Below are 17,048 nucleotides of genomic sequence, written 5' to 3' on the forward strand. Positions count from 1 at the left end.
CCACGAGCCGCCCTCCGGAGGCACCGGGCTGGGGCTGAGCTCCCTGACCGCAGGCCAGGCCGGCCCGCAAGGCGCACGGTGGCCCGGGGGCTCCGGGGCCCATCGAGAGCTCTGAGCGACACTACAGCGGCCACCGGAGGCCGGAGGTGGCCGCACGCTGCACTATACCCCAGGAGCACGCACAATCCCAGGTGATGAGAAGGCTGAATGGTTCGGCCCAGAAACCTTGGAAAACAATTAGGCAGAGAAGTGAGAGAACCTGTTGAAATTATGGCCCCGCACTTTACTGCTCTTAATAAATTTTCTGGCAGCCTCTTTCCAACGCCGAGTCCTGGTCTGTTTATACTTTTAGTAGTTGGGGGAATTAAGTCATCAAAGTTTCATCTACCTGTCTGACTTCAGCCAGAAGTACAACTTATTTGTCTGGATACCTTTCAAAACTGCTGTCTACATAGATTATAATTTAATATATAGTGGAACTAACACAAGGCTGCCTGTTTCTTTGAGTCTCAAATGTCAAAATCTGCATTTACACGTTCTGAATTTTCTTCAACGTTGCACACACTTTAGATAGTAATCAACAATGGAGGCTTCGAAGAATTAAAAGAAATGGCACCGAGTTGGCTTTTTTTTTTTTTAAGATTTTAAAAAAAATTTATTTATGAGAGACACACAGAGAGAGAGAAGGGTGGAGACACAGGCAGAGAGAGAAGCAGGCTCCATGCAGGGAGCCCGATGTGGGTGGGACTCCATCTCGGGACTGGGATCATGACCTGAGCCAAAGGCAGATGCTCAACCCCTGAGCCACCCAGGCGTCCCAAGTTTGGCTTTTAATCTCCACTTAGGCAGCAAGGGGAATTGTGGGTCCTGAGCTGGATTTACTGGCCACTTTACCGACCACAGCTGATCCAAGTCTCACCTGTAAAATGGGGTTAGTGTGCCCTCTTCCTTGATGTGAAGAAGAAATGAGAAGAATGTAGGGGAAGCACCTCTCACAGCTCCTGGATACTCAGTCAATATTAGCTCTCCCCTCTTTAGTAAGAGCTGCTGATTTGACGAATTTTTCCAGTTCAATTTGCATAGTGCTTTCATCTGGGCCAGTTTCATTTAAACACTGTTTTGTGGAGTGATTCCCCCTCCCCCCCAAAACCAAGTGCCTAAGTCCCTGGTGTCCTGAAGTCACTTATTCTCATAGGCTCTGAAATTCCAAGGGCAAGTTATTGATTGATTTAAGGCTCTATTTTCTCATGGAATTTGAGGATTAAATGAGGTAAATTATGAAAATCATTTAGGACAGTATCTGGCACTTGCTAAGCATGGAATAACATTAACCATGATTAGTAATAACTTCCTTCCTCCCACCCCCCATCACACAATCCGTATTCCCCTCTGCCCACCTTGGCCCCAAATCACACGCAGTTGGTGGTTGCCTGTCTCTGCGTGGCGGCTTGCATTCTGTAGCTGGAAAGCCAATACCCTCCTTGCCGGCCTGTCGACATTCTTCTCATCCTTTCAGGCCACTTCGGATGTTGAATCTTCCATAAAACTTACCCGATCTACACCCAAAGTCAAAAGTCAGGCATCCCTGGCAGCGTAGCGCCCCTCCAGCATTCACCACTTCCAGCTTTGGGTTTTTGTCCTTTGTGAACACGATTTCCTCTCCAACTTGACCTGCAGGTCCTCGAGGGCAGAGTCCAAGCCTTGTCCATGTCTGGGAACCTCTGCGGCACTTTACAATGTACATGGGCGACAATCGAAGCTCAGTTCATTTTTGTACTTATTTCACTGATGATACAGAAGAGCCATGAAGTCCAGTTAAAGCTATTTTTCTGTGGTGTTTGGGCTGGTTTGGGAGGGTCAGTTATAAGCAGCCAAATAAAGCTTCAGCGGAAAGGATGATAATTGAACGTTCACCATTGACAGCTGAAGCATCTCCCCTCCTCTTGCAAAGGACAGGGTCCAAGCCTGATGACCTCCGAGAGGCCGGTGATTAGGAAAGCACAGGTATGATGTACACTGGCCACGTGCTGAGGAAAGAGCTTTTCATGTCAGGTGGCGAGGCACCCACCCACACCACAAAGCAGCGAGCCCACTCAGGAGGTAGCACAGAGTGCCAGAAACATAGTGGGTTCTCAAAAAAATATTTATTTATTTATCATTTTTTAAAAAAGATTTTATTTATTTATTCATGATAGACATAGAGAGAGAGAGAGAGGCAGAGACACAGGCAGAGGGAGAAACAGGCTCCATGCCAGGACCCTGACGCAGGACTCGATCCCAGGACTCCAGGATTGCACTCTGGGCCAAAGGCAGGAACCAAACCGCTGAGCCACCCAGGGATCCCCCCCAAAAATATTTAATGTATAAAGAGAAATGCAACTTTCTCCTTTGGGTGACCCTCAATAACCTGGTTGGCTTCTTCATGCCTCAGTTTCTCCAGAGGTAAAGTAAGCATGAAGCTGATGTTCTTTGACGATATGAGAAACAAAAATTACTGTGATCATGAAACATTCAGCATGCACTGTAAACAATAGTTGGTGAGAATAAACATGACCGTGAAAAAAGAAATCTCAGTTGTCAAGACACAAAGTAATCTCTAGTTTCTTTGGATACGCCTAAATAGCATTCATTAAATTTTTATTTTAGTACCATTGTCTGTAGGACTCAGTTTCCTCATGGAAAGTCAGGGAACCATCCAACTCACCACCCACAGCTGTTGAAAGGAACAAGTAATGCAAGTGGTTGCAAAGCACCTGCCTAAAATCCAAGGAATTATACAATAATAATAGTAATCATGTGTCACTAAAAGTATTTCCATCTTAGTAGGTTGCAAGTAATACATTTTCTCTTTACTTAAGTCTCTCTTTACTCTCTAAATAATGCATTACCCATTGCATTTACAATCTCCTAGCCTGCTTCGTGTTTTAAATTAGAATCTGGCCTGCCCACGTGAGCTAACACCTTTTACCTCAGGAATAATACCGGGCGATCTTTAACAACAGGACTTTGAGATTTATGGTTTGAGCTGCAAGGTGGAACGTCAGCAGTACAGCAATTCAGAAAAAGAACCCTCACACCTCATTTCTTCATTCAAATGAATTCAGCAAATATTTCTTAAGCATATAGTCAGAGCCAGCCAATGTGTTACAAATACGATACTCTTCCGAAGGCCACACAGACATGGAAACTAATCATTGTAATAGAGGTAATAAAAGTTTTATTGAGGATCTGCAGAAAGTATCTCGCTAACATTCAGGGTGGAATTACCTAGTCTGGCTCAGGAGGAGGGCTGCAGAAGGAATCTTGGTGAGGTTGGTTGCAGATAACTGAATCCCTTCTAGCAAGCCGAAAGGGATTTAAGGTGGACAGTTAGGCGCCTGGGAGATTCTTAGAAGGGCTGGAGAAGCAAGCTCTAGGCAGGGCTTCCAGGAGTACATCTCTGAGCAACATAACAGATCTGGCTCACTGAAGCTGTTGCTTTTTGAAGATGGGAAGACACCCCGACCGTTGGCTCAGAATCACGTTGCCTCAGCTGTGATCCATGCTAACACAATGGATGGTCCTCTCATAGCCTCTCCACCCCCAGGAAGTGAGTGGCCGGACATTTTTGCAGGAAACCAGATGCCTCTGTTACCCTGTTTGCCAGCAGAAGCATGCCTCATCCTCAGTTCCATCCTCCAGAGTGTTTGGTCTGAGCTGGGCCAAATGTGGAACCACAGTTATGAGGAAAGCTGGAAAATGTGGTCTCCAGTGCGAGCACCCGGCACTGCAGCAGACCCTGCTGCATGAGGGTGCGATGGGTGTGAGGGAGCCAATCTCCAATTTCTTTTTTTTTTTTTTAAAGATTTTATTTATTTATTCATGAGACACACACACACACAGAGAGAGAGAGAGAGAGTGAGGCAGAGACACAGGCAGAGGGAGAAGCAGGTTCCATGCAGGGAGCCCGATGTGGGACTCGATTGCAGGTCCCCAGGATCACACCCTGGGCTGCAAGCGGTGCTAAACCGCTGTGCCACCGGAGCTGCCCCAATCTCCAATTTCTGCCTTGAAGTCTTCATAGAGAAAGAGCTGCTTGATCTGGGTCTTGAGGGTTAGATGAATGAGGATCCATAAGACGCAGGACACATGGAGCAGCTATGTTTATCGTGTGTTGCCATGGTACAGAGCTGGGAAGTGCACACCTGGCTCAAATAAATAAAAGTAATTTGGAAATAACAGTAGCACAAGATGTAAAACTAGGAGCAACAAGACATGAAGAGGGTGAGGCACAGGGGACTGATTCTGGAGGGCTTTGGGCTTTCGACTTCAGGCTGTAAGTAGGAGGGAGCCACACAAAGATTTTAAGGAGCGTATATATGTGTGTGTTTGTGAGCATATGTGTGTGCATGAGAATGTGTGTGAATGTGGGGCAAGAATTAATTTTCCTTGACTGCTGGATATATCGTCTACAGTGGAGTGTGAGTAAATGTTGAGCAATTGCCTCTTTGGGGGGGAAAGAAAAAGCCTTGATCTGTAGACTATGCTGATTTCTGTGTTGTAAATGCTTCCAGCATGGCCTATTTCAAGCTACCAACGTGGCATCATTTAGCGTGGAGTTGGGGAGAGATGTGAACCTTTGGCTCTCGGGAGCTGGCTTAAACCGGCTCTGGAACCCCTATATATGTCATGTGAGTCAATTCTCAAAACAATCCCATAAGATGTGTAGTGGTTCCATTCCACAAATGGTAAAGTTGAGGTCTAGAGAGCGAAGTATTTACATAACTGATTCGTGCTTGGACCAGTTTTAGATCCAGGTCTGCCTGTTTTCAAAACCGATGTGTTTAGGGTGCCTGGGTGGCTCAGTCGGTTAAGCATCTGCCTTTGGCTCAGGTCATGACCCCAGGGTCCTGGGATTGAGCCCCCACATTGGGCTCTCAGCTCAGCAGGAAGCAGGCTTCTTCCTCTCTCTCTCCCTGCCACTCCCCCCACTTATGCTCGCTAACAAATCTTTAAAACAAAAACCAACCCCAACCCAGTGTCTTTCAATAAGACTACGCTGCCTCTGGAAGAGTAACACACATGGTCTGATCTCCACTTCAGAAAAATTCCTTTGGCAGGAGAGAGCAGAGATTGATATAGTAGCATGGAAGAGTTCTAAAGGATATATAAGCAAATGGGTAGGTACATATTCCAATCAAATTTTATTTACCAAAGCAGGGGCTGAGTCTGTATAGTATAGAGGTGGTTTGGAAGGAAGCACGGTCAGAGGTAGGTCATAGAGAAGGCTGGTGAAGAGGCTGGGTGAGACGCAAGAAGCTGAGCCAAGGCAGCAGTCAGGAAGCATGCACCGACGGGGTGGAACTGCTGGCCTTCCAACGTTTCAGATGGGGGTGGGTGGGAGGAAGGCTCAGAGTTGTAAATGGGAAGTCAAGGATAATTTCCAGGTTTCTGGTTTGTAACCGTGAACACGGTGATGCCATTGGCCAGGACAGAATTCTGAGAAAACTTCTATGCTTTCAGTTTGAGTGTGTTGAGGCCAAAGGATCTGTGGAAAGTTCAAGGGGTGGGGGGTGGGGGGCAACCGGTGGGAAAGTGGAAATGCATGTGCCTGGGAGACAGATCTGAGCTGGAGATTGTGAGCACATCTCTCCAGAGATGGCAGCTGAAATCTTGGCTGTGAGTGAACTTGCAGGACAGTCTAGGGAGGTCGGAGAACAAGCCAGTAAAGAAGCTTGGGAAATGGAGGGATGGTTGCAAGGAGAACCCACTCAGGATCATGTTTCCTTAGGCGACGTAAGAGTGTTGCCCGCGTGAGAGAGGAGGAGTCAGCAGAGGAGGAAGCTGTGATGAGACGTCCAAATCCCCCTTAAGAATGAAGGACAGTTTCGGGCCCCTGGGTGGCTCCGTTAAGCATCTGACTCTTCATTTCAGCTCAGGTCATGATCTCAGTGTTGTGGGATTGAGCCCTGCGTCAGGCTCCATGTTTAGGGGGGAGTCTGCTTGGGGTTCTTTACTACTCCTCTTGTCAAATAAGTAAATAAATACACCTTAAAAAAATAAATAAGGACAAGTTTCCCAACCACAGTGAAGACCTCTCAAAGATTGTCCCCAGCTGTCAGCCCCCCTTGGGGATTCCCTCACCTGAAGAGGACTGCCCGGTCCTGGCTCTCACCTCCTTGCGGGGGTAGCCAATACCCACTGACTGAGACAGTGGTGGCAATGGTCCAGCTCCTTGGTCCCGAGTTGGGACAAGTCTGGAGGGTCACGATTGCTCCAGGTTTCCCTGTGGAGGTGGCTGAGGCCTAAGCTGGGAGCACATCACGGCTCAGCTTCTCCCTCTGCCCGGCCCTGCTTTCTTGCTCTGCCTTCTGTGGGTATCGACCCCCAAGTCCTCTCTCAAATAAACAGTCTGCTTGCTCGTCTCCATCTTGCGTGTTTTTTGGGGAGCCCAGTATGCGACAGGCTTTTTCATTATGTCCTCTGCCACGTGACTTTGCTGTTCAAGGGTCATCAGGACCAGACTAACCTGTTCATTCATCAAATCCTGAAACAAACAGAGTGAAAACCAACACCTTGGTGTCTTACTGACTGAATAAAGCTTTATTTTAATGCAAAATAAAACAAGAAAAATTTATATATTCATATATAACAACATCCAAAATGTTTTCTGTGGTACAAATGGGATCATCCTAAAAAGTCTGTAAAGAATTCATTCTCCACCCCCATATGCCAAAATAGGATCTCACATAATTTATCTTCAGAACTTATGAACAGACTTGGTGTCATAAAAGCACAGGAAAACACTAGGAGAAGTGACTGTATAAACAGTAGGGCTTGTTTTTATGTTCCAGTAGTAAACAGCGCGGCTGTCAGCACAGAGGGAAGAGCACACTCTCTCAGAGCTGAGTCAGGAGCCAGTCTTTGGGGTTAGTTCACTCGGCACTCCAGGCTGGGGAGTTAAGCCCATCTTTAAAAGTCAGGCGCTGTGTGATTCTATTACTATTTAAGGACATGAGGGAGAAGAGAGTTTCCCTTAGAAGTAGTAGCTGCATATGAGATTCTAGGCTTATTTTAGATATCTACCTTTTATTCTCCTTTTTTTTTTTTTTTTTCCAGAGAGGTGACTTTGTAGGGATACTTTATGGAGACTCCTCTTTCTGGTCTCATTGTGGCATCCTTTCCAACTAAGTCGGTTGAGAACTGGGTGTGCAGAGAAAGACTCCTGTGGCTGTTTCTGGATCCAACTCCCTCCCACCTAATTGCACTAAATCTGGACTTTTTGTTGCTCCTGGACTCAGAAAGCAGTAGGGTGTCTACCCAATTTAGCACCAATTTTGAAGGCGGTTCATTGTGGATTTTCTGAGTTCAATGCCTATGGGAATTTTATAGACACACATTCCTATCCAAACTCTGCAGATCTATCCCCCTGAAAGGCTAAGATGTTTCTCCAAAGAAAGCAGATGCTGGGGTTATAGGTTAGGGGGAACAAATGCTTTTTAAAGGCTGGATCCTTATGTATTTAGACTTTAGGCATGACAACTTCTGAAGTTGTCAGGTGCATTTTTTTCTGAAGACAGCTCAACAAGGTCACAAATCTTTAAAGGGAATAATGAATCATGTTGTAATTTTATCTAGTTGGTGGCACAAATAAAGCTACAACGAAGCCACAAACCTCCTTTATCGAGCAGCAGGCACAGTTGGCTTCATGGGGTGACAGTGGGTCTACCCCACTCTTGACTATAAAATCTTTGCTCCACGCCGTCCCGTGGAGGTCAATGCACGTTGACCTATAAATCTAAGAATAACGAGCTTCATGGTAATTTCATTTTCCAATTTTTGTTTGTTACTCAATTATGACTTAAGAAGATGCTCCTGTCTTTGAGATTGCCTTTCATCCACTGCTTTGATATTGTGGGGAAGCAATTTTCAACCCAGAGTGACACTGCCACAGTCTGATGGCACAAGGGGTTAGTGAGATGCAGCGTTTCTTTCCCTGACAGAGGACTGAATGCTCCTGCACCTCAAAGTTTTCAACGATCTGCTCCCTTTCCTCTCTCTCTTCCTGCAGAAAGGGATAAAACAGAGCTCCTTAAAATAGCTAGTGACTGGAGGCCCAAACATCATTTCGAGGCCTCAGCAACCCAGCAGTCAGATGGGGAGCAGGTGGGTGTGTGTTGGTGGGTTTGCCGCTCACCGTGCCACTCTGTCCCTGAGGGGTTAGGAGTATTCGGAGCGGCCAGCAGACACCTGATTGAGTCTTTCCAAGGCCATAAACAAACCGGGGGCTATTTCCTGCTACTGGGCACCTACTGATTACAGCCTGGTCTTCTGAATACTCTAAACAACATGTTCTCTTAGATACTGGGAAAGAGCTCTGCGGTGACAAGTGGCGGGTTGGTACACGGGCATTTATAGAGCTTACATTCGAGCTGTTCTTAATTGTGGCTTGGCTTGCAGAGCCTCTGTCACACCACACACGTTAGCTTCTTCGGGGCAGGGTCAAATAGGGCACGTGTTACACTTCAAGCAAGAAAAGGAAACTGCTCTATTTTTGGCCCATGTTAATAGTACCTTTGCATCTCTGGCTGCCCCCTCGGGATTAGCCAGTGTTCTATTGACTGTGTAGACAACACAAAACCATGTTTGGAGCAGCATGTCCTGAGCCCGTAAGCTGGAGGTACGGTGCTCCCAAGGTGGCGACGTGGTGAAAACATGGGCATGCTTCCAACGAGGGCTGTGCCTCCAGTATGCACCAAATCTCAGCTTCTCCTACCGCCTCTGGCTGCCCCTCGTGCAGCCTTGGCCTTGACCCAGAAGGAGACTTCTGGCTCCGCTATGTTCAACAGCCTAGAGAAATCTGGTTAAACTATGAGACCCACTGAAGAGCTGATTTTTAGTGCTCCCAAACACGTTGCACGGCCCTCGCTTTGTCATTTTCTTCCTGGAAGTTCATTTAGTTTGAGGGGAAAATGTCCTTCAGCATGCTGGTGGAGAAGCCCTGCAGCTCACCTGGACGTGACCTCTAGGTGACCAGGGCTCGAGACCCTCCGTGTCCTCACACGGACTGCAAACGGGGTCGGGTGCCAGCTTGAGAGAAGTGGCAGGTGGCCCAAACCAGCTTGACAGTCTATTTTTAAGATGGCCATCAGTAAACCGTGGTTTAGAAAATGATACCTCTGAAAGTCCAGTAAATGACACTGTTTATGTCTACAACCAGCGGCTGCTTCATTCCTGGAAACAGAACTCTTATTTTAAATTAAAAAACTAAAAAGACTAAATGGGATTGGATATTCCATATATTCAATAATATTATAATTTATTAAACCCTGTCAGTCAGAGGTATTCTAATCTCAGGCAAAATGTGTCTAAATTGAACTCAAGACTTTTTTTTTTGGAGGGAATGGAGAAGGAGTGGCAGAGACTTAAAGTCTCTTGAGCGTCACTGTGAACAATTCACGCTGCTGCTCCTGAGTTTTGCTGCGTCTCAGGCTTTTGTTGTGTCCTCACTTGGGTCAGGTTGGAAGTGTCAGAAGTCCTACTGGAGTAAGTAGAAAATCACTGCAAAACTCAAAGGGGATGTGATGGGTTTTGGAGGGTGGGGTGTCAGCTTTTCAGAGCCGTAAGACTTTCTATTCCCAATTGGAGATGCCCTGATTTTTGTTACTGAAATACAGCAGACAGATCATGATCACATTTTATAACTCTTTTCCTTTCCCTTCTGATTTTTTTTCCTTTTTATTTCCTTCCTCATCAAACTTTTCAGGAAGCATTTTTATCTCACATTCTCCATACTGGTAACTCACGTGCCTTCACACACACACACACACATACACACACACACAGTCACTGCCATCTACTACCTCCTGGTTATCACGCCCAATGGCCACATCAGCCCTTCCCTGTCCCCAGGTGCAGATGGCACTATTTGGCACTGATTGTGCAATGAATTGGCATCTCCAGGGCATCGCTTCCTGTGCGACCTAACCAGTGGGGCCCTCTCTTTCCCAATTACATTTTAGCCCTCAAGTGGGAGCCTTAAAGTAGAGGCCCCAGTTACAGTAATTACAGGCAGGAGATTTGGGGAGGATTATGAAGTTGGATATCTCTGTGTTATCATGCCTGGAACTTGGGGAGGAGGACCACGGGAGTTTTGGCCCTCTCAACCTGGCCCTCAGAATATATTCCTTCTGGAAGCTCTGACTAGTTTTGCACATTCTCCCAGGACACTAATACTGCATTCATATCTGATTTTCTTTTAAATATAAAAAGCAAGGAAATCTAAGATACTCATAACCAAACAAGTGGTACTGGGAGCCTGGGAAATTCTGCAAAGAGAGAAATGCAGTCTTCCTCTGGGTATAAACATTTCAAGGAGATCACAAGTCATGTTTGCTGTTATTTTGTTTTCTCAATGAAAAAAAAAAAAACCCTCCTCATTGAAGACGCCCATATTTGCAGCCACGCTTCAGACTTAACTTTAATAAGGGGGCTGAGGCTGAGCCTCTGAGACTGCCTCCGTGTTGCCCATTCTGTGCGGCTCATGTACGCCAGGGAGGCCCCGTGTGCTATGTCTCCATTGGTATTTGCCTGCTCAACTGCCACTTGCCCTCAACTGAGAGATTCTAAACATATTTCAAATCCCAGGCAGTGCTGTCTTTGTGACTCCTGTCCTTTCTCTCCCACCCTCCTGTCCTCTCCTTTTCCCCTCTGGTCAGCAGTCAAGTGTTGCAACCTCGGTGAGCAAAACCTATCTGTACCATGGAGACTTCTGGACAGGAGGAAGGCCTTAAGAGTCTAGGGAGGGCGAAGGTGATGTCAGATGTCGCCCTTCTGGGCTGGGCTGAGCTCGGTGGTATTCAGCTACACGGCTGCAGTCATGGGGTTCTTCTGCCTGGGATCCTGGGTGCGGTAGGGGTACTGGTCTGGGCTGCCCCCTCGGGGCCCTGGTCTACCCATTTCCTGGTAGGCCACTCTGTGGTGCTGAGGAGGGGAAGGTGGAACATCTTGTCGGAAGGGTCCTTTAGGCTGGGGGGCTGGCGGAGGAGGGTAATACTGAGGATACCGGAGGTCTGCAACCCTCAGATCCGGGGGACGGAGGTAGCTCCCTTTGGGAGGGTGCACGGGATGAGCCCCAGGGTAATATGGAAGCTCCCTTTCCTTGTAGAGCCCTCGAGGTGCTGCCGTCAGATAGTCTATAGGATCGGCTGGTCCTCCCCTGAAAAGAGAAGAACAGACACAGATCAGCAGCTATTAAGCGGGCCACCCAGCTGAAGACCCCATTGCTCAGCCTCTTGTGTAGTTCGGTGTGGTCATAGACCAGGTCTGGCCCATGGTGCGTGAAGAGGAGTGATGTGCGTCCTTAAAAAGGAGAGGGTGAATTTTCTTCTTCCCCTCTCTGCTTCCTGCTGGCCGTCGGAGTGGCCATTCTACACTATAAGGAGAGAGCCACGTGCTGAGGAAGGTCGAACAACAAGAGGGCAAAGGCCCAAGTCCTGGACACCAGGGAGCCACATGTCAGCAGGACTGCTTACACTCCGATTGGTGCAGGAGAGAGAAATCTATACTTCCACCTGGTTTAAACCACCGTGTGTTGGCCTTTGGTATAGTGGCCAAACTGGTTTTCTAAGCAAGGTAGACTTTGGCTCTCTTAAGGCTGGGGTGACTTGACCCCTCCCCTTCGCTGCCTCACTGAAGCCTGTCACAGACCTGGAGGTAGAAGTGCACAGGTTCTTCAGAGGTACACAGTTCCCATGGACTGTCCTCACTTTTCTGCTCGGTCTGTGGGGTGCTATTTACAATGGGCCATATTCTTGGTCTAACTCCGGCCAGCTTCTTTCACATCCCTATGTGCCCTCCCCTCTCTACAATTCCTGCGAAAAGTCCTAACCCAGGGCTGGGAATTAGCCAGCTAGGACCTCGATCTAAAGCAATTCTATTACAAAGTCAAGAAGCACCACCAGGCCGGTAGCAGACTGCGAAGAGCCGAACCAGCTGTAAGTTGCGTTGTGTAATGAGTAGGCACACGGAAAGGTCCAGGGCAAGAATAAACACTCACAGAAAGTGACCCTGTCTGGATCTCTCTACTCAGACCACAAGCATTCTCTGAACCATTTGCTGAAACAGAAGCAATGCGTCTCTAAACAATGTACAGATGACTGCATCTTATCTAGCCTGGGGTTAAACAGATGAGTTCTGTTTGCGGCTCTTAAAATCCTATAAACCTTCTGTGTGCATATTCACCACTACCATCACTGGATCCTTCCCACTTTCTAGCACTCTCCCTTTTATAATGTTTTAAAGGGGGGGGGGAGCAACAATAATAATTAATGAAAAGCTCTTCAATGTCAGAGCACAAATTGGTAGAGCACTTGAAAGAAATGACATAGCTATAAGAATACAGTGTCTGCGGTTAATCAAGCACTGTCAATGAGGGTCAAAATCACCCTGTAATCTGCAGAGCTGGATGTTAAAATAGCTCTGTAAGTTCCCCCAAATCAATGAAGGTTTGACAAGCTCCAAGCTTGGGTGCATGCGGAAAGTAGCATTGTGAACACACATTCATAAGGGTGAACAATAGAACTCGCTCTCTACTTTTTGATGTCTTAATTTGGCTACGTAGAATAATGAAAGATCCTTGAGCTTGGGGTAATTTAGTTAGAGTTTTCAGATAAAAAAATTAAATTGTTTGTGTACAAGTTATTATAGCATCAACTGCTATTATTCAGTGCAGTTTGCTTTGCTCTATTGTAAATTGCCCATGACAAATAGAGCACAAATGCATAATCTGTCACTCCAGCCTTGGGAAATCAAGGATCAGGGTTACATCTTCCCTTTCCTTTAGAATTTTACTTTTGATTTACAAAACTTCCAGCATTCATTGTATCTTTTGTCATAAAATATTTTAAGCCTCCCCTCGCTCCACAACCGCCCCCCCCCCCCCCCGCTCTCATTTCTATTTCCTTTTGGTTCATGTTAGAGATTTCCGAAACACTTAAAAAAATATCCTAAACCTGTGCTTTCTCTCGAAATCTACTGAAGCCATTTCTCTGCATGAAGTGAAACATGTGGTTTTTCTGCACTCATTTTAAGCCCTTGGGATAAATCACTGACATTTGCAACACACAAACATTATCTGCCTTAAAATGAACACACAACCAACGCTCCCTCCGGACCCTCTTAGTGGGAATGTTTCCTGTTTAAAATGGAAAGAGAGAAAGGAGGAATTCCAGGCCTTGGACTTTTAGGGTCCTGTTCTCTCCACGGAGATTTCTCTCCTTTTAAACAGAACATTATAAAAGACAGGCACACCTTGTTTTTTTTTATTATTTTTTTTTAATTTTTGAAGAGACAACCCAGATCAAGTGGTGACGGCAGATGCCACCCTGAATGTTGCTGTGACAGCACAGGCTGCGCCCACACGGTGGGGGGCAGTCGTTATCTCTTCTCCCACACCTCACCGCTGCGACTCATCCACCTCTCACACCTGGGGGGCAGCCGGTCTCCCCGGGCAGGTGGGGAGAGTCTTGTGGTCCCGTGTCCCTTCCTCTGATGGGAGGTTTTACAGCTGGGAGTTTGCTTACATGGGGCAGAAACCAAGTGAGGTAGCTGTTCTTTGTCAAGAAATGAAATCATGGAAACTGTCTTTTCCCGGAGAACTCATCAAAACAGTTATTGTTTTTAATTTTTCATAGAGAAGAAAAACAATGAGCTGGCCTATAAAAACAATGTTTAAGGTTCAAAGAGTACTGGAAAAATTTTCTTTCTTTGATGGGGGGGCTGCTATTGTTTATAATAACTTTTTCCTCAAAATCAAGCCTTTCCTACAGACTTTTGCCAGAGCAACTTCGAAGGGCTTGTGAATATTGTGTGTGTGTGTATATGTACACACAGACACACTGACATGCACACACACAAAAGGAAGATTTTTAAACAGGGGGGAAAAATGCAGCCCTCCTCATTAACCTGATAAAGAAAGAATAAGGAGCTGAAATTTTAGCTTTGTTGACTTTGAGTTCCCCTTTCGTAGTTTCTTTATTTGGGTGAAATTTAGTGTCTGTAGGAAAGCACAGAAACCAACTGATTCTGGGGCCTAACAAGTGCTTATCACAGCGACTGATGTGACATGTTACCGGCCAACCCTGAGAAACCTAGAGGCAGCCTCCTCCAGAGGCTATGAGGAAAACAGGACTCAAACAGCAACTGTATTAATACTTCGAGACCCGTCATTATGCAGGTGACCTCAGGAGTTTTATTTTATTATTTTTCTTAGAAAACTTTCAATTGAAAATCTCACTCAGGAACTGTATTTACCTAAGGAAGAAGGAACGAGTCTATATTTGCTTTCTTTATGATATTACTCTTTGAGGAAGCTATCATGAAAATATCTATTAAATTTGGGGTTATTTTTCTTTTTCACTGTTTGCTTTTTTCCTATTTTATTCTTGATTAGGCTCGTTTCTGGAAGCCAAAAGGTTTCAGCTTTTGTTTGGAAAACTCATAGGAACTATCTCAGTTATAAAGTTTCCAATCACATAGATGCAGATGCATGCAATAATGAATGCTTACCTGTAAGCCTAAACATGACAAGACTGCATGGTGCTGATATGTGAAGAAACAATAACAATCACTTTCTTTACATGAGATGTTCCTCTTTTTGCCAGCTCAGTGTGTCACTGTTTTTCATTAAACAAAAAAGGGGCTGAAAATCAGAGGCTAAGCAGGTAAGATAGCCAGCTCCGGGGTACCACCAGTCTTCACTCTATGGAAGGCTGGAAGGCAAGCTCCTACATTTGCTAGGACAATCCTGTATGGGGAAAGGGCTCAGTATTGGAAAGACTGAGTCAGTGGCAAAACCTTTCAGCTAGGAATGAGGTGGCTATACTTACTGGAATAGATGAAGGGCCATGAGCAATTCTGAATCTTCCCATCTGCCCCTGCTTTCACCTCCCCTCTCCTCCTCAGCTGCAAAGAAAATTTCTTTTTTCTACACTCACCCAGTAGGTCATTCTCACCTCGTGTGGGTGAGAGACTAGTTATATTCCGCACTAGAGCGCAAGCATCTTCAAGGAACTGAGTCTCATAGATTTACTGATCTCCCTCTGAGCTTAGCACATGGCTTTGCACATCCAAGGTGCTCCATAAAGGTGTGTTGAATTTGTTAAAGAGGGTTTAAGGTAAACTGAAATCCCATAAGCATGCACAATAACCACAGAGGGTCAGACGTGAGGAAGGAGTGGCAATAGGTCGGTAGGTAGAAAAGTTAAAGGAAATAGCAGACCCTCAATGAGAGCCAGAGATTGGTAATGGTCCAGGTAAGACTGGTCTCCATTTCCCCAATCCCCCAATTTTATTGGGGGAAATAATTGACATACATCCCTGTGTAAGTTTAAGGTGTACAGCATGATGGCTTGATTTACAGATATTGTGAAATGATTACCACAATAGTTTCAGCTAACATCCATCTCCTCATAGAGATATGACAAAAAGAAAAGAAAGAAGAAAATGATAAAGGGAAGAGATTCTCCTCGTGATAAGAACCCTTAAGATTTATACCCTTAACTTTCTTATACATCATGAGGCAGTGTTAGCTAGAGTCATCATGTTGTACATTACATGCACATTATATGGTCTCTAATTTTTAAAGAAGAAAGGAGGGAAGGAGAAAAAGATGGTGGGCTGAAAAAAAAAGGGTTGGGTTGGGTCCAACACCGAAAGACTATAAGCTTTATCAGGGCTTGGGTTATTATATTTGTCTTGTTGGCCCAGAACAAAAGTATACTCTGTTGTCTTCTATAGACTTGAAACATAGTATGTGCTTAATAAATCTTGGGCTCAAATTTAATCACCCCGACTTACTAGTAAGGTCAGCATGATTAAGTAGTACAGGTTAAGTGTATCTATTCAAGAACCAGTTAAGGACTGTGCTCATTATCATCCAGCAAAGACATTTTCTTTGTTTCTGTCATAAACACAATAATCTAGGAACACTGTAATGTATGTATTTAAAAATACACAGGGTCTCAAATAAAGGCCTTAGGGAAGTGATGTCAAAGGTGAAAGGCAGGTGCAATCACCACAGCTGCAAGTACCTGGACTTGAGGGCTGATAAACATGAACCAAACATAGAGGTGAGGTCCACTTCCCATCTGTCACAGCACTTCCCAACCTTTTCTTCACCAGAAAACGCATGATGGATGACTTTCATATAAGCCACTCGAGCCCAAGAGAGGCAGAAGCTAGGATTATGCAAACTTCTCTACCACCTGTGGGAACACAACGCCCTTCCCTCCCACTCAAGAAAGAACAAGGGGATTCAAGTGAGTGGGAGCAACATTATCGAGGGAGAAAACCCAAGTCTGTTGTAATCTATCAAAATAAATTATTTGCAACCTTCAACTCGAGTATCAGTAACAAATCCTTGCAATGCAGGGCTGATCATAATTCACCTAAATGCCTCAACACTGAGCTTCAGTCTTCCATCCAGTGAGCTCCTTTTAGGAGAAGGAAGGGCAGGTGAGTTTCAAGAGCAGCTGGGAGAAACAACTGAGCTTGAGACACATTAGTGACTAGAAGAGAGTCTGCTCTGAGGAGGGATAAGATTAGCGGGCATGAAAACAAGATAGGCAGTAAAAAAGTGTGAAAGTCATTAAGAATTTATGAGAAGAGCTGACTGTGTCCACCTTAGGCATAAGCATGGGGTCTCTCACTTAAAGCACAGCTTCCAAAAGGCAGACTAACGCTCCTCTTAATTTCCGTAAAGTAACCACGTGCTATTGGCAGCTAAAACAAAGACAATTTCTTAACTTCCGAGGTGGCCTTTGTGGATTTCCTTTTTTGGTAACAGCCCACGGTGGCCAAATGTGGGGTTCAAATGGGAGGAAGTAACATGATGTGAAACTCCCGGTGCTGATCGAGGTACTTGTACCCCTTGGCAGAAAGTGGACATCTGGCAAAGCCATTCTCCTCTCAAGCATGCCATGCGTGGATTATTTAGCAGCTGAGCTGAAGCTGATGCTTTGCTCTAGAGTTCTACAAATATGGCAAAGCTAAAAGAAGCTCAGCACAAA

General features: G+C 45.6%; 1 protein-coding gene across 5 annotated transcripts in view; it reads right to left on the reverse strand.

Moving 5' to 3' along the window:
- Nucleotides 1-6,559: 6,559 nt before the first annotated feature.
- The window catches only part of PARD3B (par-3 family cell polarity regulator beta), a 979,753-nt gene continuing 969,264 nt past the window's right edge, over nucleotides 6,560-17,048 (reverse strand). For all 5 annotated transcript variants that reach the window (XM_077885333.1, XM_077885331.1, XM_077885334.1 and 2 more), the window contains one exon: nucleotides 6,560-11,197. In XM_077885333.1, coding sequence (XP_077741459.1) covers nucleotides 10,843-11,197 — 355 coding nt within the window. In that variant the 3' untranslated portion in view covers nucleotides 6,560-10,842. The remainder of the gene's footprint in view (nucleotides 11,198-17,048) is intronic.

The sequence above is a fragment of the Canis aureus genome, chromosome 36 (genome assembly GCF_053574225.1).
Source record: "Canis aureus isolate CA01 chromosome 36, VMU_Caureus_v.1.0, whole genome shotgun sequence".
Lineage (NCBI taxonomy): Eukaryota > Metazoa > Chordata > Mammalia > Carnivora > Canidae > Canis > Canis aureus.